The 25,842-nt window shown below is 40.8% G+C and overlaps 3 protein-coding genes across 14 annotated transcripts in view; 2 read left to right on the top strand and 1 right to left on the bottom strand.

Annotated features, from left to right (window-relative positions):
* Positions 1–3,071, top strand: part of clgn (calmegin) — a 14,958-nt gene extending 11,887 nt beyond the window's left edge. The window contains exons 13-14 of one of the 2 annotated variants that reach the window (XM_079616524.1): positions 1,506–1,697; positions 2,055–3,071. In XM_079616524.1, coding sequence (XP_079472650.1) covers positions 1,506–1,532 — 27 coding nt within the window. In that variant the 3' untranslated portion in view covers positions 1,533–1,697; positions 2,055–3,071. Of the gene's footprint in view, positions 1–1,505; positions 1,738–2,054 lie in introns of both variants that reach the window. The other variant, XM_079616523.1, reaches the window with a different exon arrangement.
* A 3-nt stretch (positions 3,072–3,074) lies between these two features.
* Positions 3,075–14,184, bottom strand: scoca (short coiled-coil protein a). 11 transcript variants are annotated; one of them, XM_079616529.1, is made up of 6 exons: positions 13,790–13,979; positions 13,236–13,287; positions 6,626–6,713; positions 4,861–4,932; positions 4,670–4,750; positions 3,075–4,483 (listed from the first exon to the last, which is right to left on the bottom strand). In XM_079616529.1, the coding sequence occupies exons 3-6, from the start codon at positions 6,687–6,689 to the stop codon at positions 4,341–4,343; spliced, it is 360 nt and encodes a 119-aa protein (XP_079472655.1). In that variant the 5' UTR covers positions 6,690–6,713; positions 13,236–13,287; positions 13,790–13,979; the 3' UTR covers positions 3,075–4,340. The 11 variants fall into 11 exon arrangements, with proteins under 11 accessions (XP_079472655.1, XP_079472656.1, XP_079472654.1 ...); XM_079616530.1 differs by lacking the exons at positions 13,236–13,287; positions 13,790–13,979 and adding an exon at positions 14,126–14,184; XM_079616528.1 differs by lacking the exons at positions 13,236–13,287; positions 13,790–13,979 and adding an exon at positions 6,825–6,967.
* Positions 14,185–18,944: 4,760 nt separating this feature from the next.
* maml3 (mastermind-like transcriptional coactivator 3) overlaps positions 18,945–25,842 on the top strand; it is a 129,124-nt gene continuing 122,226 nt past the window's right edge. Inside the window, exon 1 of the mRNA XM_079616516.1 lies at positions 18,945–19,089. The gene's annotated coding sequence lies outside the window, so the exon portion shown is untranslated. The remainder of the gene's footprint in view (positions 19,090–25,842) is intronic.

Raw genomic sequence — 25,842 nt, 5'->3', positions numbered from 1 at the left:
TTCTCGTACCTTATTGCTTACTCACGATTTGATTTAGTGTACACCCTTTATTCAACCAAAATTTGCCAAATTCGTGACATTCCGCATTATACTGTGGAAATTCCATTTATATGGCTGGATTCCGCAATTCGTCTGCGTTTTCTGCATCGCGAATATCGTAGTGGGAAGAGAAGAGACTGTTTGACTGATAACGTAAAATAATAATAATGTTTTTATGTGACATTTAGAAGCATGCAAATCTGAAATTGATAACAGTTAGATCAGTTAGAAAGAACCGGCTGAAAAATGGTCACATTGATTCTATTTTACAGAAACACTGTCCTAACTTAAAGTTGCAGTCCGTAACTTATTTTGTGTTCAAACTTTACAAAAATTATATGGTGAGCGAGTACATCATGAACAGAGGTGTCAAAAGTATTCACATTCATTACTCAAGTAGAAGTACAGATACTAGGGTTTAAAATGACTTCTGTAGAAGTTGAAGTATCAACTCAAGCTTTTTACTCAAGTAAAAGTGTAAAAGTACATGGTTTCAAAAAGTAAAAGTAATGCAAGGCAAAAAATGCCATTAAGGACAAAAGCTTAGACCGCGCCAAAGGGGCCTATAGTGCATCCCACCTCCTCAAAAAAAAAAAAAAACTAAGGCCATAATGACTATAATGTTAAAATGTAAATGTTGAAAAACTTGTGAGGCACTAGGCTACCGGTTTCAGCCGCATATAAGGATTTCGGATATTGCCATCTTTGTGGGGATATTTTGACACTATAATGGCTGTGCGCACACACACACACACACACACACACACTCTCTCTCTCTCTCTCACACACACACACTCTCTCTCTCTCCTCTCTCTCACACACACACGCACTCTCTCTCTCACACACACACACACTCTCTCTCTCTCTCTCTCACACACACACACACACTCTCTCCTCTCGCTCACACAGACACGCATGCACACACACACTTTCTCTCTCTCTCTCACACACACTCTCTCTCCTCTCTCTCACACACACACACTCTCGACTCTCTTTCTCACACACACACACACACACACACACACACACACACACACACACACACACTCACTCACTCACTCACTCACTCACTCACTCACACACTCAGTCTCCCTCTCACACACACACACACTCTCTCTCTCTCTCTCTCACACATGCACACTCTCTCTCTCACACACACACACGCGCACACACACACTAACGATTATGTTTGCCACTTATCCCGCGATTGTCATACAGTAGGCAATATTGTAAAACCGGCTGTCCCCAAATCGATATTTGACGCGATTTGCCCCGTATTCTTGAGCACAAAACTGTTGATTAATTTCTCACTCGCTTACCGCATCTACAGTAGGTTTCCTTCGGAGGAGTTTTGCCGCTTCGCAAGAACCAAATAAGTTAACTAGCACTACAGCGCGCCGCGCGGACAGCCTCTCACAAGTTAGAAAGAAAACACAAAGCCAATCAGTTTAGCGATGTGTGGTCAGGAGGCGGGACTCAGATCTATTGTATAATTGCCCATTTTTTGAACGACGACAAGCCGGAATGAAAACAAGCAGAAATGAAATAGGAGTAACGAGGCTATTTTTAAAATGTAAGGAGTAGAAAGTACAGATAATTGCGTGAAAATGTAAGGAGTAGAAGTAAAAAGTCGGCTGAAAAATAATTACTCGAGTAAAGTATAGATACCCAAAATTTCTACTTAAGTAATGTAACGAAGTATTTGTACTTCGTTACTTGACACCTCTGATCATGAATCCATACGTGTTTTTGTCCTATACTGAATCACTATAATAAGTGTTTATATTCAGACTATTTTAGACTAGTTCGGGTCGTACCACTGCGGAGTAGTCCAGTAACTGTGTGACTCGTCATAGAAGTTGCTCCGTCTACAATGTTCTTCCGCAAGTTCTGTTTATTAACCGCAAGAGCGGCAAAAGTTACAGACTGCAGCTTTAATATAAATAACCATTTTGTTTTGTTTTAAATCGGTTTGCACTGATTGTTGTTAGACTGACCATTTTTGGTCTTTGCAGATGAAGGACGCCAATGAGGAAATTCAGGGCTCAGGAGAAGAACCTAAAGCTGTGAGAAAGAGAAGAGTACGGAAGGACTGAAGAACCACATTTCCCTCGTTTCCTCCTCCCTTCTCTCAGTCCTTTGCCTCTTTTTGCTGCATGCTTTCGGCTTATGCCCTTTAGCATGCAAAAAACGGCAAACCTAGCCGCTCTCCCGAAGAGGTCATCCTTCATCCGACTAAACCTCGCCTCCCCTCTTTCAGTCTTCCGCTTAGTTCTTATCAGTTACCGTTGGGATTTGGATTTAGATACATAAGTCAGACCTGCTGAGTTTTATCTCCACATTTTTTCCTATTTTCTCTTTTTAGATTAGAGTTCAAGAAGTTTTACTGGGCCAGTGTTTCCCTACTAGTGATGAAAGTCTGAATACTGTGAAGGGAATTCAATGGATATTTTAGAGAGATGAACTAGTTTATGATCACCTCAACGTTGCAGTTTAAGTTATTAAAAAGAGGTCAGTTCTTTTGTGAGTTTTTAAGTTATGAGCTTTTTAACATGATCAAATCGCTCTGATCGTATTTATTGTTTGTGTCTTGTTTGAAAATTGATGCAATTTAGGCATAGAACTTTTAAATTTTGCATTCTACTGTGTTATTGCCACAGTTAGCTGTGGAGAAAAGCTCCGTGAGACCAGGGGCCGTCTCCACTAAACATCTAGGTCAGCGGAGTGCTAGGAACGCAGATCAGTATTGCTTTTTCGCCATCAAAGAAAGTCGTTACGCACAGTTCTTCATCACTGACACTCTCTAACCGCAGAGCCAGTCGTAAGCACACTGAAAACACTCCCACTGACATCAGACTGACCGCCATCTATGAAACCATAGAGCTTTGGAAACAAACAGGTTGTTTTTCGAGTGATGAACAGTTTTGTTTTTCTGCTTTTTTTAGGTCGTGTGTTCAGCCTTACGAGGACAGCCTTTTGTTTACATGTTTGCGAACTGTTCATTGCTCTTGGAAATAAATATTTACTATAAACATCTGTGCACTGTTGCCATGACTTCAACCAGGAACAGTTTACTCGTCTGTGCAAAGGCAAATTATTTTATTAAAGGCATAATAGTTACAAAATAAAATGTACACTTTCAGAAAAGGCAGGTATAAATTACATAAATGAACATTTTCACAAAAGAAATACTGAACAGTATGTAGTGTTGTGGCAGAACCTTCAGAGTCATGTCAATAATTCATACCAAGTAAAATTTCACATCAGCAAACTCTGAGCAAAGAGCGGAGCATCCAGATTCATAAATGTCGCTCAAGCAGACGCTTTGGAGCAATCAGATCAATATCACTCGGCAACCTCACTTCAGTCTTTGAAAGCAGTAAAAGCTAAAATCCATCTATTTCATCCATTTTAAGTCGATCCAGAGGACGTGTGACCATGAAGAGCGAACTCTACAACACAATGCTGCCGTTTACACTGTGGTCTATTGATCCTACTCAAAAGGATGTCGGGTTTGTGCACTAGTAAGATCTTTTAAGATAAATCCATGCAATTCAGTGACTCTAAAATTAAGAGGCCAATAAGAGAAGTCATTACATTTGTATAAGTACTTAAATATGGATCAGGGACCACGTTTTATATATGGCAGAATTCAAATTGCATATTTTCTGTGCCAGCTAAGCAACTGTCATGGAAATTATCAGGAATGTAGACCTTGGTTCAACAAAAATACATACTAAGTGAGGGAGGATTAGTTTTGGATATCCATCCTTAGGCTTTTTAAATCATGCAATTTAGTTTTGAGTTATGGGATGTCATGCACTTTCAAGGGAACATATCTGTGTACAGCCTGTGCTTGCTCTGAACTCACATTTACATAATGCATATTAAATGTAAATGTTAGTAGTGAAAAGCTAAAACGGCTAAAAAAATATTTTCAAAAGAACTCAATACCAGACTTTGGCTTTCTAGTACTTAAAAAGGTGAAGTCAATGAGAGGGTCTGAGATTGGTTATGTACTAAGTGAATTATACCGAAGAGGTGCTATTACACCAGCTCAGTCTGTACTTATCTGATCACAAAATGCATCATGCATCCTTTTAGGTCTTGTAACACAGTTAGCTGACAGTGAGAGGCAGCAGCTCAGTCCATTCAGTATTACCAAATCCATGCTGAAAGATGCATCAGTATAATTTTACAACAAAATAAATACAAAACAAACAGCGGCTTATGTACGGGCTAGTAGTTTGAATGTTGGGAAGAGAGGAGATGGATTAAGCTGACGTGATCCACACGGTCACTTATTTTCGTTTGCTTTTGGTGTCGGTGGTCTGAAACACGCTGGAGGCGGACATGAGGTTCTCTATGTACTGCCCGAGAACCTGGTTCTCCGATTTGAGCTTAAGGTTCTCCTCTTTTACTGCATCCACACGCGCAGAGAGATCTAATGAAGACAGACAGAAAGCATTAGAGTGCATCACTTAGCTTTATCTGGCAGCCATTAAGAGTGCCTGGATGGTCAGTTGAGTCTGGTTAGAGGAAAAACAGCAACATGAAGGGTGTATGTTGAGCAACAAAACAGAGACAAGAAACTATTGGGACTAGATGCATTAACAAATTTGCTTTATACCTTCAAGTGTGTGTTGAAGCTCCAGCACTTGGTTTATGAGTCTCGACTTCTCCTCCTGCTCAACCTGGTTCTCCATATCTCCTGAAAATATACACACACATCTTAAACTATTTAAACTGTAACGGAAAACGTCCATTTTAACAACACAATATAATATAAAATAATTATAATACATTGCGAGTGATATTTACCATCAATCTCGCAGTTCATGTTGCTGTACTGTTCCTCCAGTCTGAAGCGCTGCACTGTCGGTTCTCCGTCAGCTGTAAGAGATATTATCAATGTGAAGAAATAAAATATACTAATACAATTATACAAATAAAACATGTGCTGATATTTATAGACATGTTCTATAGTAATGTCATGGTATTCGTTGAAGTACCTCTCGAATAATGCATACTTAGCCGTTTCAAAGTCCCAGGGCATCAAAACAGTTGGCTATGTTAACGTTAGCTATTGGCTAACAAAACAATCCATCGCCTGACATAAATAAATAGCAGCTATAGTTCACAGAAAGCTGAGATCACTGTAATTAACATGGCGCGCTTAACGTATAATTATATAGCTATTAGTACTCGAGACATCACATTATTACTCTGGTTTTATAACGTTTTAACTCATACCACGTCCAAAACTCAGTCTCCACTCGTTCTCAAGCATTCGGCTAACGTTCCAGGACGCTGCACTCTGGGGTGACGGAAAAACGGCTTTAAAAGGCCCCGATAACAATACATTTTAAATAATTGTCCACAGATAAAATTGCTAAAAGGGCCTATAGGAAATCATATACGCTGAATCGAAATAAGCATGATCGCACGCATAAAAAAAATGTGAAGCCCCGAAGTAAATATACACAGTCCTACCTGATATAAGACTAAACCTAGTCTCAGCGTTATTAAAGATGATGAAAATGAATCAGGCCTCCAAAGCAGATGTCAAGGTAATGGTACAGACCGTCCGTTAACTCATCACTTCTCTCTTTTTCTCTTTCACATTCACTCACTACAGTAAAATACCGACAGAGGGAGACATAGTTCTCTGTAAAGTGTGCAACGCTATAGCATACTTCCTGCATACTGCCCTCTACTTTGTAAAGAATATAATAGTAATAGTGAACACAATAAAATCACTGCTCTCTATAATAGTCTGTTTAATGTCAGATTCCATTGTGACAACCCCCATACAGTTTGACATCATGTGATATTGGGGCATGTTGTCACAAAAGGACAAGAAAATGTTCAAAAGCTTTTAAACAAGTATAACAAATGTGAAAACTATAGCCGTAGTCTCCTCTCCCCAAAATCTCCTTGTGTGTTAAGTCATACACATCTCTACACAGTCCCTATTCACATGCATACTACACAGTACACACTTACTGCCCATTTTAGCAACTGAGGTTTCTTGACATGTGTTGACTCATTGCCTAGCCATTCATTCCTGTATTTGGACAAGAAAACGACATGCTGCACAGCACTAAGCATTTAGACGCTGAGTTATTATGCTAACATATACTGCTGCAAGAATATACTTTATAAAGTGTCACTTAAAAACCACAAGTTAAATCATTTGGGTCACACTTTATAATAGGTGTCTTTAACCACTAGGCCTGTATACTTACATCAGAAATATAAATTGTAAGGTACAATATACTTATTGTGTGCATGTTGTATTGCAAAACACTTTTGCTGCTATTCATATAGAATGCAGGTAAGGTTACTGCAGGTTTGGTGGTATGTATTGAATAATGTAATTATAGATGGAATTACATGCAGATATGTTTTTGCCATGGGTTGACTTGTTTAAACATTCCACAATGCATGATGCAGAATGAACAAATGCTTTTTCCATGCACATTTCCCACTTCCATCACTGATTCAGTTCCTCAAAGACAAAAAAGACAAAAAAAGAAAAGGAAAAAAGGTTTCAGATCAGCTTAGACAAGACATGGAGTCTTACCTGATTCATCATCTAGTGAAATGTTAGTAAAAGTCCAATTCGCTTCATCTACGTCATCCTCCATGACTTAATGTGTGCGCAAATGTGTCTGAAATTAACAACAACAATTAAATATGTTAAGCAATTTAGTTCAATGTCTCTGGAAAGGTATATTCTCTCTATCTAGTTCTCTCTCTTCCTGAAACTGTGTTCGTCTTACCCTCTCAATTATTCACCATCACCACGGTTACTAACCAGACCTGTGTGGCAACTCAGGTGACAATACTAAAGCAGACTCAGGGCAACGCCTGATAGATCCAAAGTTCACTCGTTCACTTTCTCAGATTACTGTGAGACGCCCCCAAACCTTCTCACCCAACGGCGCACACCTTTAACTTTCTCGTCCCATCTAGTATAGTGTGACACATTAACTAAAGTGAGTTTCTGATGGCCTCACACAAACAAAACCACATGGCAGTGCCTTGTTGTTTTGCACTTTGATTGGTGTTTAAAAAAAAGCCCAGAGTATTACTTCAAGCTGTACTGAAAAGGTGCGCCATCATGCACTGATTGCTCAAAATTATTCAAATGATGATTCATAAAAATAAATAAAAAAGATAATTGTTTTATTTTAAGCTGCAGAAGTAAGAATATGTTGTTAGTCTAGTTTCTGATTCACAGTGCAGCAAATACTGATGCACAGTCTGCATTTCTATAATAGCATGACAAAACAGTTTTTTATTTGTTTACAAATTCAAAGATACATATCTTACTATATATCTGCATAAAACAAAGCTAACCGACATTGAAAGATATTGCAGAGGATAAGCTTTAGTGAGAATGTAAATGATTTTAAGTGCTTACAGACTGGGCAAATAAGATTAATCACACATCCAGTGCACCTGTATGTAAATGTGCCAAATAATAAATGAGATTAAAGACTTATAAAACCAAAACTCACATCCATATATGCCGAGAATTCTGTATTGTCCAAAGTGTGCATATTTAATTTTTGATGCTATACTACAACACACTTCAATTAGCCTACCTATATTTTCTTTTGATGGTAACTTTATATAGGTTTAACAAATTATTAGTAGCCTAACATATTTGAGAGTAGGCAGAAACATGGATGAAAGTGTGGAATAAAATATGAAATGTTATAATATTAATATTTTTTGGTAAGGATCATCTGTGACTCACTTGGTAAAGTATGTCTTTTGCCCCCCCCAAAAAGCTTTGAAAATCCTCGTCTGACAACAAGGACGTGTGAAGTGAAGTGCCTCCTAGTGGTTAAAGCCTGTCCTAAAATAAAGGAGCAACTGACTGTGTTTTTTCATCATCTGTACTCATGAAACACAGATGTAATGCATTGCATACTAATCCATCACAGCTAGACTATTACCTATTAATAGGTGAAATGTTTGTTTGTAATTATGTCTATTAATAGTCATATTTTATTTTTAATATGAATTTAGGCTATTAAATGTAGTAAAATTAATAAATAGATTTTATTGCATAAACATAATTTACTTCGACTTTATAATAAATCATCAGCTTGGTCAGGAAGTACTATTTGCAGCTTCACAGAAAAATACTAATTGCTGAAACTGGTATTGATTATCCTATCAGCACCAATTAATACACAACAATATCACTCCCATAGATTGACCTTTATAGTGATTGCAGAATAATTTGTATGAATACAAAACTAACTCATGTGGTTCAGTTGGATAGTACCTTTGATTATATTCACGGTAATTGAACAATACAACATTCCTGCAAATGCCCAAATCTTATTCAAGCCTAAAATGGTGCTATTTCGTATAATAATCTTTTTTTTATTGCAGGATATGAAGCAGTGTATTTTCCGGGTTGGAGTTTTGGACAGGATGCATTTACAAGATAGTGATTACATAGCAGAGAAACACAGTTAATGCAAGATTAACGAGCCTAATCAAAACACAGCCCCACACACGCAGACCAAATATATAAAACTAAATAGAAGTGATCATAACAATGCTTATTTGAGTAAAGTAGGAATTGAATGTCTTTCTCTTTGAAAGTTTAGTACACTCCAGTCCCAAAACGTTTTGCCCAATATGTGTCTTTGAAAACTTAATGTTAGTCTACTTACAAACCATACCATTTAAGTAAAGTAAACTAGTTGCAAGTACACTTTACCTGTTTGTAATTGAAGTATAATGTTTTCACTCAATTATTTAAATTGAATTGCTTTAAACATAATAAAAAACATTTGTGTCATGATTCATGAAGGGAATGACTGGATATGTGCAGTGTTATTTTAGTATCATTCATTTACTATTGTAGTTATATAATAGTTATATTAAACTTAAATAATATTTGAATTATTTAATATAATGTATTTTACAATTTCATTTTAGTTAAAGTTTTGTCCCAATCAGAAGAAGGCAGACAAGGTTGAGGTGAATAACAACAAGTTTATTTAGTGCAGATGGTGAGCGATGCAGGGAGAGAATGCCGCTGCGATGATAACGGATAAGGCGGAGACTTAGCTGAAGTGAGTGAATGTCTTTGCAGGAATGAAGTGGATGAGATGAACCAGGGCGATGAAGATCAGCGATGACAGGAAGAACGGGACTTCAGGTAAGTAATCGGGAATGACGGTCACTCGGCTGAGCAGTCTGTAGCGCATGTCAAAGACGAGACCAGTCACTGAGGTGAAGGGATCGGTGAAAGATATAGCGTGTGTAATAATGAGGTGCAGGTGATCAAAACTCAGGTGACTGATCGAGTGGGCGGAGTGCAGTGATCTGGTGCTGATTGCTGTAATGATGGTTCTGTAGACTCCGTGACAGTACCCCCTCCTCCACGGTCGGCACCTCGCGGGCGGAAACTGCGATGACGGGGACGATCTTGACCTCTGGGGGCATGACGAGTGGGATGATCTTGGTGAAACTGGGTTAAACTGGGTTAAAAGGGAAGGGTCAAGTATATTGTCTAGAGCTACCCAGGAGCGTTCCTCTGGACTATACCCTTCCCAATCGACCAGATACTCAAGACGATTGCCCCGTCGCCGCGAGTTGATGATGGCTCGGACCTGGTAGATGAGCTCTTCTTCAGCGACTTCTGGAGGAGGAGCTACATCAACATCTCCCGATTCTGTGTGGGAAGAGAACAGAGGTTCCGTGTTGGGTTTAAGGAGGGAGATGTGAAAAGATGGTGATATTCTGTACTGTGCAGGAAGGTTGAGACGGTAGGTGACGTTGTTGAGCTGCCTCTGGATGGTGAAGGGACCTACATAGTGGGGACTCAGCTTGCGGCAGGGCAGGCGAAGACGGATATCCCGTGTGGACCACCAAACCCTTTGTCCGGGCTGGTATTATGGCGTCTCAGATGTTCAGACGTCGGCTTGAGTCTTGTGTCTTTGCACTGCCTGCTGGAGATGTAGCTACATGGGCTGAGTCCCACACCCCTCTTGCTCTGCTCGAACCAGTGATTAACAGCTGGAACTGATGGTTCGCCGGGTCCAGGGAAATAGGGGTGGTTGGTATCCTATGATACACTGGAACGGAGTAAGCCCAGTGGCGGACTGGCGAAGAGAGTTCAGGGCGTACTACGCCTAGGGAAGGAACCGCCTCCAGCTGTTCTGGTTCTGGTGGCAGTATGACCTCAAGTATCTCCTGATCTCTTGTATCTTACGCTCAGTCTGGCCGTTGGTCTGAGGGTGATAACCGGAGGATAAACTGATGGATACTCCTAGGAGCTTGAAGAAGGCTTACCAGACACGGGAGATTAACTGGGGACCTCGGTCGGATGCAATGTCTTCAGGAAGACCGAAGTGACGGAAGCTTCGGCTGCTTCGAACGCTGTCGGTAGCCCCTTGAGAGGGATTCGTTTGCAGGCTTTGGAAAAGCGGTCGAAGATGCAGGTGTTGGAATCTGAAGGTGGGAGGTCAGTCATGAAATCGATTCCCAGATGTGACCAGGGACGGTGAGGAATGGGTAAAGGAACCAGTTTTCCTGCTGGCAGATGGTTGGGAGTGTTGGTGATGGCACAGACTGAGCACCCCTTGATGTATCGGGAGATATCTTGGGTCATAGAGGGCCACCAGTAGCATTGACTGAGGAGCGAGAGGGTTCGCTGGCTACCTGGGTGTCCAGAGCCCGGAGAGGTGTGAGCTGAGTCCAGGAGGGGTAGACGACAGGATGATGAGACGTAGATACGCCCTTCTGGACCTCCCGGTGGAGCAGGATCTGTCCGTGTTGCTTGACGGATTTCTTCATCGAGAGACCAGAGGCTGGGACTGACGATCATGGCTGGAGGGAGGATAGGTTCTGGAGTTGTGGATTCGAGATCAGGTTGGTGAAGACAAGAGAGAGCGTCAGCCTTACAGTTCTTGTGTCTGGGTCGGTAGGTGATGAAGTCGAATCTTGTGAAGAAGAGGGCCCATCTGGCTTGGTGATAGTTGAGACGGCGAGCTTCTCTGAGATATTCAAGGTTTCTGTTCGGTGATTACATCGAATCTGTGTGGTTAGCTCCCTCCAGCCAATGTCTCCATTCCTATAGTGCGAGTATTGATGGCAAGGAGCTCTCGATTGCCGATGTCATATAGTTCAGCTCTGCCGGGTACGGCTTCTTGGAGTAGAAAGCACATGGATGGAGTCGTTGATGATCACCCTGCCGCTGTGAGAGTACCGCTCCCACTCCTGTTGAGGAGGCATCCACCTCAATGATGAACGGTAACTCTGGATTCGGATGGAGAAGGATGAAGAAGGCAGACAAGGTTGAGGTGAATAACAACAAGTTTATTTAAAGTGCAGAGGGTGAGTGATGCAGGGAGAGAATGCAGCTGCAATGATAACGGATAAGGTGGAGACTTCACTGAACTGAGTGAATGAATGTCCTTGCAGGAATGAAGAGGACGAGATGAACAATAAAAATAAGAAATGTTGGCAACTTGCTGAAATTAAATAAGTTTAAGTATTTTTTATATTTTACATCAGTTAGTTTATGTTATTTAAAGGGGTCATGACATGAGAAACCAAATTTACCTTGATCTTTTGGTATATAAGAGGTCTTTGTATCATTAAAACGTCCTGCAAGTTTCATAGCTTAAGACGTCCTCCCCATTATAAACGAATCATTTATTTAATCAAGCTCTAAATACAGCTCGTTCTGGATCCATGGTAAGAAGTGACGTCACGGTACGAAGTGACGTACCAGCGTTTGCATATGACCGCCTCCAGCCCAAGACAACTACGCTTTAAGCGCAAGACAACTACGCTCATTTCGTATCACTGTCGCGCCCGCGCGCTGCGCGCCGCACAAGTGTTCAGTCGACGGACAGCGAGTGGGTCTGTGTACAGGGAAATTACGATGCCACGCAGATGTGCTGTTCCTGGCTGTGGACAAACAACATCTTTGAATACGCTGCCGAAAGATCCAGTCGTCAGGGAAAAATGGATGCACTTTATTTTTTGCGGATGTCTCAGTCACGGCAGTGTTAGTTTAAGCGTTTTTTCTATACATTTGAAGGATGACTGTTTTGAGAACAAATCCCAAAATGATGCTGCCTTTGCCAGAAAACTGTTGCTCAAAGATAAGTCCGTGCCGACTATTCTGGGCTCAACAAAGACCACGCAAACTGTAAGTAATGTATTTAAAACTTTAAACTACTTTTTAAATACGCCGAATCCGCAAATGTTCTGGCTGGGGGCGTTAATAATTGATGTATAGGCACTGACGTTAGCCAATTCTAACAGTGGGCGTTAACACTGAACTCTTAAAGGGGAAACACCCCCAAAACAGACTGTTTGAATCAGAGGATGAGAAACAGGGTGGGAAAAGGTCATAAATCACTACATTTTAAAAGTTTTTTGTAAAAAAAACTATAGTAATACTATAATTGCACCTAAGGGAACATAATAATAAAATTTAAAAAACCATGTCATGACCCCTTTAAAGCAAAAACAATTTTTTTAGATATATATATATAATATCAAAAAAATATATTTTTTGTTTAGAATATTAACAAATGTCTTATGAGTTTGGAATGACATTAGGGTGTGTAATTTTCATTTTTGGGGTGAACTACCCCTTTAAAACTAAAACAGTTTATACCAAAGTCAACTAATTTTATTCGAGATAGCTGTTAACATTTATATCATAAATATCTCGTCAGACGAAAAGAACATGAATGAATGAATGAATGAAAAGGAAGGAAATATAAAGAGAGGATGATGAAGGTTGCGATGGTAAGGATGAGATGAAGATAGGAAAATCAGAGAGATGCAGGAACAAAATGATACATTGACAGGAGATAAAGAGTTTGACAGATAGAAAATGGCACAGTAAGTGACAGAGGGGCAGACTGAAGAATAAACACTAATGGAGATGTATAGGCAATCTCTCATTCTATCTCTCATTCCTCTCAGACTGCAGAGTTAACAGATGCCCATGGCTGGCAGTGGCTCTCTTGATGCTTGTAAAGGAGGCTCAACCCATCTGCACTGTGCATAAGCACCAGCAACAATCAACCCTGTACAGACCCCAAATCAGCTTTGGGTTTAGGAACACCAGCAGAGCAATGAGAATTAATGTTATTTTTTTGACTGGTGCAAGAATAGTAATTAACCATGTTTCTTACTAGCACATGCTGTGGCAGGATCTCTCCCTGTACAGCCAGACATAATGTAATGCTATAAAAGAAGTTAATATTGAGTAAGTTACATTTCAGAATAAATCAGGTAATCACAGCCATGCAATTTAGAACAACAGCAACAGTGTGATATTGCTTTTACAGCAGTTTAATAAACAAGAAGGTAATATTGACTAACTTACAATGTTGACACAATATTGCCTGTTAGTTTGTACAAAGTCTACTATTGAAAATAGTCCCAAATGAAGCCATAGCAGAATGTCTCCAAGAAGGTGATAAGCATAGGTGGGTACTAGTACTGAAGTACATTTACTTTGTTACATTTACTTTAGTATTTTTGGGAGAATTTGTACTTTTAAGGGCAGATTAAAATGTGGTTTTACTTTCACTCGTGATTTCTAAAGGAAAAAAAAACTGTACTTTTACTTTGTTACGCTGGGCGATGTTAGTTTTTCATTCCTGAATCACTGTATCGAACAATTCAATGACTCACTAGTACAGACAGTCACTTAGCAGCATTCAAATGTCAGTAGGCTACTTACCTAATGTGTTCTTTGCGGAATTTTTTTTTGTAAAAAGAGTAGTAGGCCTATGTCTGAATTCACAAAAAGTACCCAGATGACCTACTACTTTCGGCAAGACTCAAAAGTCCACATCAAATGGACCCTTTACTCTCCAAGTAAATGTGTTTATGGTTTATGAAGCCATGGGAGAGGATTTGGGAATGGCAGTGAAACGTAAGGAGGCTAGAAGGTAGATCACATGACAATGACAACTTGACGAATGTAGTAAGTCCAGATTACACACGTTCATAGCCTACTATATAAAACATACTTTTTTAAATGGTGGCAAAGTAAGAGCTTGTTCAAAATAAGTACCTGCTCAGAGAACATGCGATATCAGATGTATATCCAGTCACTTGTTTAATTCCTGAATGTGTCAGTGTTTTAAAAAAAAAAGAGTGTAATTCAAAACAGTCACTTGTCGCCACCTACTGGCAGAACGATATACACATGCAAAAGAGGCACTAAAAACTATCTCCAACCACACTAAAAAATAACATCTGTATAATATATTAGGCCTATTTGTTATTTTAATATGCAGTACAGACAGTACACACCTGCATGTGGTGTAACAGTTTTCTGTTTTTCAAACCAATTCTATCTTCCTCTTTTTCACTAGGCATGCAGATCTGTCCTCTCTATCAATGGAAATCACATTGCCGTCCACCATTCAAATGATAATTTGCTAACATAGTGTGTCCAGACCGTAGGACACACCAGGGAGTGAAGGTGCCCCTGTGCCCACGTTTTGGTGAGCTAAGCCAGGGGAAGAGGAGGCGGCACTGAACCTGGCTCCAGTGCTTTGAGGCGTGACATCCAGCCGAGGTTCAATCTGCCTGCACTGCAAAATAATGCAGTAAAACTGAACCCCAGACCCAGAAGGCATGTTTCAAATCACTTCCCTTCTGTGTAGAGCACACAATCCCTCAAGATACCTAACAAGACCTCAAGGAAGACATCTCAAAAATGGTCTTGCTTTCTTATGCAATGAAACAAAACCAAACTATGCAATACTAAAGTGAAAAGATTAGAAGGCTGAATTTGTTTTTTTAAAAGTACAGAAAAAACAATAATATTGCAAGACTTACTTTTAGTTACCAGTTCCATTGTAGAAATGCAGCAGTCTGCAGTTATCAATTCCACTAGCAAGAGTGTATATGATAGGGGTATTCTGAGATATTTAATAGTATTTGACTGGTCATGTGATTTAAACATGTCAACATTAAGAAATGTTTCTTAAGCTCCAAATCAGCATATCAGACATCAGCATTTCTGTATCACATGACACTGAAAGCATCACCTAATTTCCAGTATATAATGTATTTATGTGTTGTCTGAACATGTTTACGTGCTCATGCTGTGAAAATGATATGGAGAGTTTGGGAGGGTTGGTCCTGGAGAGGCTTCAGGAAGGGGAGTACGAGGCGTTGTTGCGGCGGCACGACAGGAAGAAGCTGTGGTGGAGTGCCAGGGCCATCTCTGCAGATGGTCTCTATGACATTATGATTTCATCTTCCTCTCCTGACAGAACCTCCACCCATAAATTCACATGCAATGCAAGTAAATAACACACTCTTTTTTTTTTTTTTTATCCAGTGGACTCATGGTCATTGTTATTATCCGCAGTTTGCACTTTCAAATACTCATTCTGAAACATCAGCTATCACAGATTATTAAATGCAAAGCAACTTTTGCTCATATGGAAAACCCAACATGTGTGGCTCATGTTGGTTTTGGTTATTCTGTTATGGTCAATATTGTGCTCACTGCAATTGGACAAGATCGAGGTGGTTCTCAACCAGGGGCCAGAACCCGCTGGGGGGCATCAGCAAACTTCCAAGGGGCCTCAAGATAAAATATAGTCCCCCTATAGTCAATAATTTTATACCTTAAAACTCATCTTTGATCGCCGTAATTACATATAAAAAAAAAAAATTCTGTGACAAAAAAAAATTCATGCCTTAAAATAGCTTGAATATAACTCTACACCCTTTCCTCATTTAGTATACACGGATCTATGAATATACTAATTAGGACTGTCTCACTCATTCACACCATTGGTGTACACCTGAGACGCATCTCTCTGTAGGCAAATGAGTGGTTAGCTGGAGGTACCCTCTTATGTCACAGGGTCCCACAACATCCAATAGGAAAATTCAACTGCAGTAGCCACCGTTCAACCTGAAGAGGGCAGCACTAAGAAGTTTTTACACCACATAATGTAGAATTACAACACTTTATACCCAAATGTCAAAAAAATAATAATACTTGAATCAATGAACAGCATTAATAAAGCCCCAGTTAAATTTGTTTTAGGGTGTAGTTACCCTTTATATACACCATGCATTTAACAACATTAAAAGCTTGATTTTCACCACAGGGGACTTTAAAATGGTTTAAAATAAGACAAAACAAGCATTAAAAAATAAATCAAGATATTTCTTATTTTGATTTAACTGTTTATTTATTTTTGTTTAAAGAACCAGGGTTCCCACTGTCTTGAAAACTTGGATATATAGGGTAAGGAAGGTTATTAAAAGTGTGATTTTAAGACCTGGAGAAGTAGTGTAAATGTAGCCTATAACATTGTTAAATATCACGAGTAATTTGAATAATGATTACAGTTTACTAGCTCTAAATTTTTTTAATCCTCATCCAGTAAATGATGAAGAAACATTACTAGAAACATAGGGTGAAGATTGAGGACCATTAAGGCAAAGGAATAGTTCACCCAAAAATGAAAATGTTGTTCCAAACCTGTATGAGTTTCTATCTGAACACAAACACAACAATTTTAAAGAATGTTGATAACCAAAGAGTTGACGGTAACATTAAAATGATGAGTACGAGTACTATGAGTACGACAAGTACATTATGAAAACATTTACATTTTTGGATGAACTATCCCTTTAAGAACCACTGCTCTATAGAGCTGGTAAGTCCCGCCCCCTCCGCTAACCCCGCTGGACCTCAAAGTTGAAAAACCGTCAATGCAAGTGAATGGGAGAAAATAATTATTTTCTGGTCCCGTTTGAATTGTGCCATGAATTTGAACATATGTTGACTGTAAATTTTTTATATAATCTTTCGTGTGAAAAATGCTACAATTTAGCGGGCAGAAGTTTGATACGGGTAGACTTTGTGTGAGAGCACTTTGTGGACTACAACTCTTCGCTGCTTTCGGCGCGTTTGAAACGTCAACACCACTAGCTCACGGCTCTAACTCACGGATCCCGCTAGACATGGCTGTGTCTTTGGTGCACTTCACCGCCTTCTTTCAGGGAGAGGACAAAATCGTTGAGGTTGGCGAAAACCACGGGTAAGTCAACTTTATGTGGTGACGTCACATAGGCGACATGTAGTCTTTCTCGTTATGTCTTTTCCACAACTGCTAGCCGACGAATCATACCATATACTGTCAAACTTGTAACATGAAAGATTATATAAACAATTCACAGACAACATATGTTCACATTCATGGCACAATTCAAACGGGACCAGAAAAAAATAATTTTCTCCCATTCACTTGCATTGACGGTTTTTCAACTTTGAGGTCCAGCGGGCTTTTACGGAGGGGGCGGGACTTACCAGCTCTATAGTCTGACTTTTTGTCCGATTGCTCCTGTGGACCCCTAGTGGTCTGTGAAGGTCCTGCAGGCTATCTTTGACCCTACACGGACAACTTTGGCTTACAAATAGGCTACAATATACATTTCAAAATGTATTTATTAATTTTAATAACAATTAACAATACAATTAATTGAAAATCTTTATTTATTACAGTTAAAGTGTTTTAGGTGTGTCCAGATGACAAAGTAAAATGAATACCCAATGATAAAGTTGATAATCCCATAAGTCTGTATAAATAGCTTCAGAGAAACCTCGCTCTCACCGCACCGCACCCTCCACATACAGTAGGCTACATGGAAGAGAATGAGGAGAAAAATACAAAAGAAACACTCTGGCAGAATTACAAATAAAAAGAATAAAAGAGTCGGGATGCTTTCCTTGAGCAGAGTAGGCTATAGGGTGAAGGTTGAATGAACCCCTGCTCTAAATGACCAGAAACAGGTCTATTAACATTCTGATTGTCATTCTCCCTTCTATGTTCTCTCGCCACATTTTTAAGAGAGGATCAACATATGAGAGCAGTTTAGCCACCCACTTTCTTAACATCCCACCCTCTAATTAGTCAAGGAAGCTTCAGTGAACACTCGAAATGACCTTCTTAAGTTTACCTTTCCTCAATCTGCAACCTGTAGTTTCACATTCCATAGTTCAGCTCAACTCAGTCCTCTTCATGTTTCGCTCTTCCACGCTACCAGCTCACACAACTGTATTCATTCTGCTCACCTCTACAAGTTCATCCATCTTTCTGTTTAAAGTCCCAGTTTCTCCAGCTGATTCGGTCTCTCATTCCATCCTTTATTTTAAATGTGCAAATGCATTTCTCTGGGTGTGGCTGGTTAGCATGACTCAGTTAGCTAAAATCATTGCCTGTCACGACAGCAAAACATTATATCCGAACAGTATAGCGGCCTTTGCTGTCACCATGTGAGAAATTAACACATTTCCGGGCGTGGGGCAATAATGGCTTCAAAATTAATAAAAGTGCTTAGAAAAATCAAGATATGGTGCAAAAAAAACCCCTCTCCATATAAGTTATTGTTTTTAACAATTGCAAATGTGGTATTGATCTTATACACCAATTCAATAATTAAATAGGGTTTTAGGTGACTTACATTTTCAGTTTAACACAGTTTCAGCTTTGTTACTGAAATGTACTTGTCCAATTTTGTCCCATCAGGAATTGATTGGATGTTTGTTGTGACTGTTGGTCCCGGTGTAGAAGAGATGTAAGAGGGAGGTGACATGTTTTATTAAAAATGTAAAGGTGACATACATATTATGCCCCTTTCCACAATATGTAATATAAATCTATGGTGTCCCCAGAATGTGTCTGTGTAATTTCAGCTCAAAATACCCCACAGATAATTGATTATAGCTTGTCAAATAGGTCCATTTTGGGTGTGAGCAAAAAAACCCGCTCCGTTTTTGTGTTGTGATGTCCCTTTAAATGCAAATGAGCTGCTGCTCCCTGCCCCCGTTCTCGTCAGGAGAGGGCCGATCCTGTACGCGAGCTTCGGATACATTCGGCAATAACAAAACATGCCAATTTCACTCATCAAACCTCAGAAATAACCAGTAGCAGTGCAGCCTTACGGAGAGACCCAGGAAGAGGTTGCAACTTTTAGACATCACCTGGACATTTCTGAATGGTTAGTGTTGTGAAGTTACATTGATTAATCGGTTTCTGGGGGATTTCCGTTGAAAATTTAATTAATCCACTGCTCTCTTGTCTCATCTGAGGCTGGGACTCTGTTATTTGCTCGTCTGTGCAGCCAAAAAAAATAAGTTTGCATGCTTTGTTCGAACTTTTGCCATTGTGTTAAGCCGCCTTTCCACTGCATCCGATCATATGCCGAAAATTCGGATCCGATTTGAGCTTTGGATCCGTTGAAATATCTGAACTTCTGCGGCTAGACCGGGTCGACCGGATGTGATGTTTTCTAATCAAAATTATGAGCGCGAGGCTAGAATTACCAATATTTTAACTCTTTAATGTTATTCTGTAAACGCTATTTCTGTAAAATGTCGGTTATTAATAATAATGGGGTATATGTCGAACGTCGCATTACGAAACCGGAAAACAGAACGCATCGCTTCCGGTTCAGGTCTTTTGTATGTGCTTCATGCATTTTTTTTTACTGTTTTACTCAAGATAACTTAAAAGGAGCGAGCAAAGATGATCATAACCAATGTCCCTCGCATGTGAAGATCGATATTTAAAAGTAAAAAAAAAAAAAAAAATCTTCACACTAACGTTAAGATATTTAAATAGAATAAAACGCCAATAACAAAGTGAGATAGGTAGGTTAGCTGATTATCTTAAAATTCCATAGATATCGGCGTCAGTTCATACAGCTGTTAACACTTTCTATGACAAGCGGATGCGATGAGACCAGGTTTCCGGTTTCGTCATGCGACGTTCGACATATACTGAATTATGGCAGAAAAAATATTTTATAATTATTAAATCAATATTTATATAGATTAGCTCTATAAAATGTACTATGTTTTTTATTTTAGATGTATTGACGGTCATTCGTTGGTATATCATGCTTGCATTACATTCATTAAAATCATTCATTTTACCATTGTGAATAGCCGAGGGTAACGGTTGCTTCACGACCAATTTCAAAGTTCCGTGCAACTGACACTAGGGGGCGAGATGCGACAATCGTATGCGAATGTCGTGGGCAGTGGAAAGGTGGCTTTAGAACTGGTTACACTGTTTAGTCAGCTGCAAATATGGCTTGACCCCAAAAAAATCTAACAAAAGGTTTCTCAGTGGTTTACAGTGGTATCAGATGTAGCCTACTTAAAAACATACTAAAAGTTTACCAAAGTTTGGCTCCAAGAAAGGCCCCATTTTCCAAATGGCTGCCGTCAGGTCCTTAAAATGACCATTACTCCTTTGTATTCCTCCTAGACCAGGAATGGACTAGTTACACCTGGCCGCCATTTTGGATTTCTGAACAGCGAGTGTGCGGATAGACACTTCCGGTTTCGCATTATGCCCAGTGCAGGAAGCCGGAGAAAGCCGGAAATGACCTCTTATAGTTGTTTATAGAATCAATTGGCACGTCTATTACAGTGTGTGTATGCACCGGTGTCAGACATTCCCAAGGAGATGATTAGTCATTTTTGGTGAACAGGTGAAATATCTGAGAGAGCCAGACAAAAGGGACTTCAGTATGCATTCAAGGGATATATCCACGACATAATATAAAACCGATTAGAGAATAATTTCATCAAAATTGAAGCTAAAGCCTATAGTCCCAGCGAAAGCAGCAGCCGCCTCATACGCTGACTATTCAAATGGGAAACACATAAATTGAGGAGCAGCTATGTTCATGCACAGCAGGGTAAGTGAAATGTGAAAATAATGGAGTAATTATAAATCAAACAGCTTATCCATAAATATTGTGGAATAACACTAACACCGGGAGAGCCGCGATCGTATTGGGGTAGGGCCTAAAGGTAATCAGGGTAGGCCGTCGATTAACAAAATGCAGAAATATATTTTAAAGTATGTCAGTGAGCCTCCGTCCTGCCTTTAAAGCCCCATTCACACAGCACTTTGAACCCGGCAAATTGCCGGCAAATTGCCGGAACGCCTTCTGTGTGAACGCAAACACGACCCGGGTTTAATGCCGGGATCGATGCCGGGTTGGGGACCTAGTAACATTGCCGTGTTCAGACCCGGAACGCGCGCTGTGTGAACAAAAGCCAGGACAAATGCCGTAAGGGGTGTGTCGTAGAGATGATGCACGAGCCTTCGCAATGACGTAGTTATCGTGTTACTCTGTTAGAAGAAAGTTTGTGTTCGTCATCGATACAAGAAAGAACGAAAAGATGTCTGCAAACTGGACTGAAGCAGAGACCCGAGAGCTCCTTGCAATCCGCGCCGAAGCTGAGATCGTTCGCCACCTTATACGTCACATCATAACGTCACGCGTCTATCCGAGACATACCCGGGTTGTGTGTGAACGCGCTCTCTGATTCCGGCAAATCACTGGCAGTGTGAATGAACCATTTTCAAACGAACCCGGGTCAAATCCCGGGTCACTTTATCCGTGTATTTTCCGGAATCTCTGTGTGAAAGGGGCTTAATTGTCTTATTTTACTTTCAAATATATGCATTATGAACAAGGAACCGTCACTATTTCCAAGCAATAGGTGTTTTTGTAAATCCTGTCGACATTTAGTTGTGAATGGGGCGTCCCACCCACACTGCTTGATCCACGCCCAGCATTTCTCCCCTTGGCTTTTAGGTTTCGGGAAGGGAAAGAATTCCACCCCACAGTCCAAACTTTTAGGATACCGGGTATCAGATTTACACAATCCATACGCACAACGCTTCGGTATGTTTCCCTCGCTCGAAAGCTTGCCAGACCTCCCGCGCCTAGTTACGGTTGCTAAGCCACGATTGGCCAGTGGCGGTTTTCGGGCGTGGCTTAGCGAAGGATCAATTATATAACTTAAAATACTACCAAGATCCATATTACTATCACACGAGCCAATGGCAATTAAATGCATGGATGCAAAGTCAGATTAATGAATGAAATACAACTGTTCACGAACAGAAGATTGTATTGGACTCATGCTGCATACGCAATGACAATTTTGCCTACTGTAAATATAGTTACATCGACGATTAGAGTTGTTAAATAAAATACCCCGTGAACATTCACACGTTTGCCCTGTGATAGGCTACAATTTATCTCCATAAATTCTATTTTCTCAATTCTGCGTATATATTTTCACTTACTCGATCAATATTATCATCACATATTTTACATTTACATTTTTAACTGTAGGTAACGTTACCACAAACAATTTAATATAAGTTTGTGTATATTATACACGTAGTAAAAAACTGTGCTGCTTATAAACACCAGACAGATAATGATTTATGAAACAGTATGCTCTTTACTCATCTCACTTGCACACAAAAAACGCAGTAATAGAAAGCATAGAAACTCACAGGTGAAATACACCGAAAATTATATATATGCATTTAAAAATTTGGTCGGGGTGAAATCATCCCTCCGGATCTTCTGCATCCACTCAGCACCTACCGCAGCGTCAACGGGGAATGCATGAAAGCTGACTTTGTTGTAACGTGACGAAACGGTACATATATAACGGCACACAACAATGAAGTGCTGAGGCTGTCACCCTCCGAAAGGCAAGTCGCCTCTCTTGAATCCTAAAACACTCATTGTGAAAAATTATCTCTCAGGTAATGGAACTCGGTCGCTGTTTTCTCTTGCTCTCGCTGTCTCCCGCTCTCGGTGTCAGATCACCGGAAGTACTGGCCCGCACACTCAGGGTTCGAACGTCAACGGTCGCCATATTGTGCACGGAGCGAATACTGGTGCCTGAGAGCGGAATGACGTGGACAAAACTTTGGGGACATAACCAGGTCTAGGCTGTAGAAACACCTTCACAAGACCTGGGGCAAACTCCATACAAGGCTCACTCACAAACGTGCTTGAGAGAGGCCAACGCTAACAAAAGTGCCACCTTGAGAGTCAGAATCCGGTCCGGAGCTGACTCCAAGGGTTTAAAGGAAGGCTCTAATAGCCCCTCCAGAACAACTGATAAATCCCAGGTGGGGACACTAATAGGACGTGCAGGCCTCAAGCGTCTAACTCCACGCTTAAACGAGGAGACCAGACGGTGTCTACCTAAGGGGACCTCGTCTGACTCCTGATAGGCAGCGATAGCCGCAACATAAACTCTCAAGGTGGTAGCAGATGTCTAGCCACAAATTTATCCTGCAGGAATTCCAGCACTGAACTGACCGGGCAGCTGACTGGGTCCACTGCATGAAACACCAAGACACCAAGACTCAAAAACCTTCCACTTAGAGAAATACAGCAGTCAAGTAGAAGGCGCACGAGCGTTATCAATGGTCTCCCGAACATCAGCGAGAAGACCAGATGCCACTGTCGCTAGCAATTGCCTCTTATCATCCACACCCACAGCCTCCATATCTCAGGTCGAGGATGCCAAATCCTGCCCTGGAGCTGAGACCGCAGATGATGGGAATCTGCCAAGGGGACCCCTCCACCAGGGAGCTCAGTTCAGAGAACCACATCTGGGATGGCCAGAATGGGGCTACCAGAAGGAGGCGGATTCCACACTCCCTCACTCTGCAAAGGACTGCAGGGATTAGCTTGACCGGAGGGAATGCATACAGTTTCAACTCCAGCCACGGATGAGCGAGGGCATCTATCCACAGAGGCGTCGGATGAGACCGGGAAAACCACAGGGGGCACTGTGTCAAGCTCTGCGACGCAAAGAGTTCCACCTCGGCGAACATGATCCAAATTTGAGCCACTGTTTAGACGTCCATTCCCTCGACTTGAGCTTCTGTCTCGACAGAAAGTCCGCTGCGATGTTCAGGTCCCCTGGAACGGGAACGGTTCTCAGCGAAAGAAACCTGTCTTGAGCCCAAAGGAGGAGGCGGGGCGCATGCCTGTCGAGGCAGACAAAACTTTACACCTCCAAAGAGCGAAGGCAACTGCATGACACTCTCAGCAAGTGGAAGGCAGACCAAGAAGGGCGGATGCCCCTGAGTTTCATCCACTACAGGAATGGTCTCATATGAAGGAGACCCAAGGGCAGCATAGGAGAGGCTGCTACCATGAGCCCCAGAAGCCTGCGACATATGCCCACCGCTACATGATAGGGCTGTCAATCTTCCTCTATAATACTATTCGAATTTCATTCCTTATTTTATTTAATATTCGAATAATATTCGAATATTAAATGCTCAAATTCATCCTATTATTAATATTTGCGACATTACACAGGCTTATGAATCATCAATGCCACTATAGCATTTGGTTGTTGTTACACGTTCTGTCCACTAGAGGGACAGCTAACATTACAATAAACATTTAGAAACGGGTGATCGCGTTTTTTTTATTAACAATAAAACAGCGGAAAAAAATGAATGACTTTAATTTGGCAACTTTAATGGACATTTTTCCACTGATCAGTTGTCTGCTGTTGTGTCAGAGTTTCACAACTCTGTCAGTGATTGTTGTGCGGCTAGGAACCGTGTACTATTGGCTCAAGCTCGTGAATAATTCTTTAAATCCAGACCCCTGCGTGATGTTGATTGGTCTCATATCTTTACAGATAAACCGTGTCAGTTTGTCTGTAATCGCCTTTTGGCAGACAGCTGGTAAGCCCCGTGATGAAGAGAGAGGCAGAAAAGAAGTAATTCTTGCCTGTTTTAGCAGCGGTTCCTTGGACAGATCGCCTAGCTTGTCAGGGTGTAGCGCTGTCAGATGTGCCCTAATGGTGCGTTCACACCGGACGCGAATAGCGCGTCAGGCGCGAGTGATTTCAATGTTAAGTCAATGCAAAGACGCGTTGCGCTCTTGACGCGCGAATGGACAGTGGTCAAGCGTATAACTAGACGCGGCAGGCTAGAATTTGACGCGCTATTCGCGTCCGGTGTGAACGCACAGTAAGGTTGCAAGTTGAGGAGTGATATTTCATTCAGATTTAGCATATTCTGCAAATTGCCACTTCTTTATTTGTGAATTTCCCATTTATGATTTGAAATCCAAACACCTTCCACACATCGCTTCTCAAATTGTCAGGAGTGGTGATCTCCGTTTCCGTGGAGACATTGCTCTTCGCCATTATTGACAGTATTGTTATGACGATGCAGCGTGGATAACGCGCACAATTGTGTTACGATTAAAAAATGTATTGTTTATCAGACGAAACAAAAGCATTTCATTTTCACATGCGTGTGTAAGCCAAGTTGGCGAGAAAGGCAAGATTGCATATTATATAAAAAAAAAAGTAATATTCGAATAGTAACTTCAGCATTCGAATAGTATTGATTTTTTAAATATTCGAATTATATTCGAATTTCGGAATTCGTTCCAACAGCCCTACTACATGATGGCCGAGTCTGAAGCGGGCCAAGCACGCACGGAGACTGGAAACTCGAGCAGGGGCCAGACGGGCCTGCATCGAGAGAGAATCCAGTTGGACACCCAGGAAAGTGGTCTGCTGAGAAGGGGTAAAGACACTCTTCTGAGCATTCAACCTGAGTCCAAGAAACCAAGAAAAGCATTCAACTTGAAACCAAGGCTGCATCCATGCACTTGGAGAACGTCCCCGGAGCCAGAGCTAGACCAAATGGAAGGACCCGATACTGATACGCCTTTCCCCCAAAGGCGTATCTAACCTGAGGTTTAGTATTATGTCACCTTTATACTCAAAAACATCTATAGAGGATGCATTACATATGTATTACCTTATTCAAATTTAAATGAGTGACCAGGCATTTTAGAGGGTTCACACACCTCTGTTCGGGCTAATTCACCTTTGGCTAAGCCACGCCCTAGAATGTAGATTGACCAATCAAAGCG

This window comes from Phoxinus phoxinus, assembly GCF_949152265.1.
Source record: "Phoxinus phoxinus genome assembly, chromosome: 6".
Taxonomy (NCBI): Eukaryota; Metazoa; Chordata; class Actinopteri; order Cypriniformes; family Leuciscidae; genus Phoxinus; species Phoxinus phoxinus.
The sequence above is the reverse complement of the archived record's forward strand: the minus strand, read 5'-3'. Positions and strand labels throughout refer to the sequence as shown.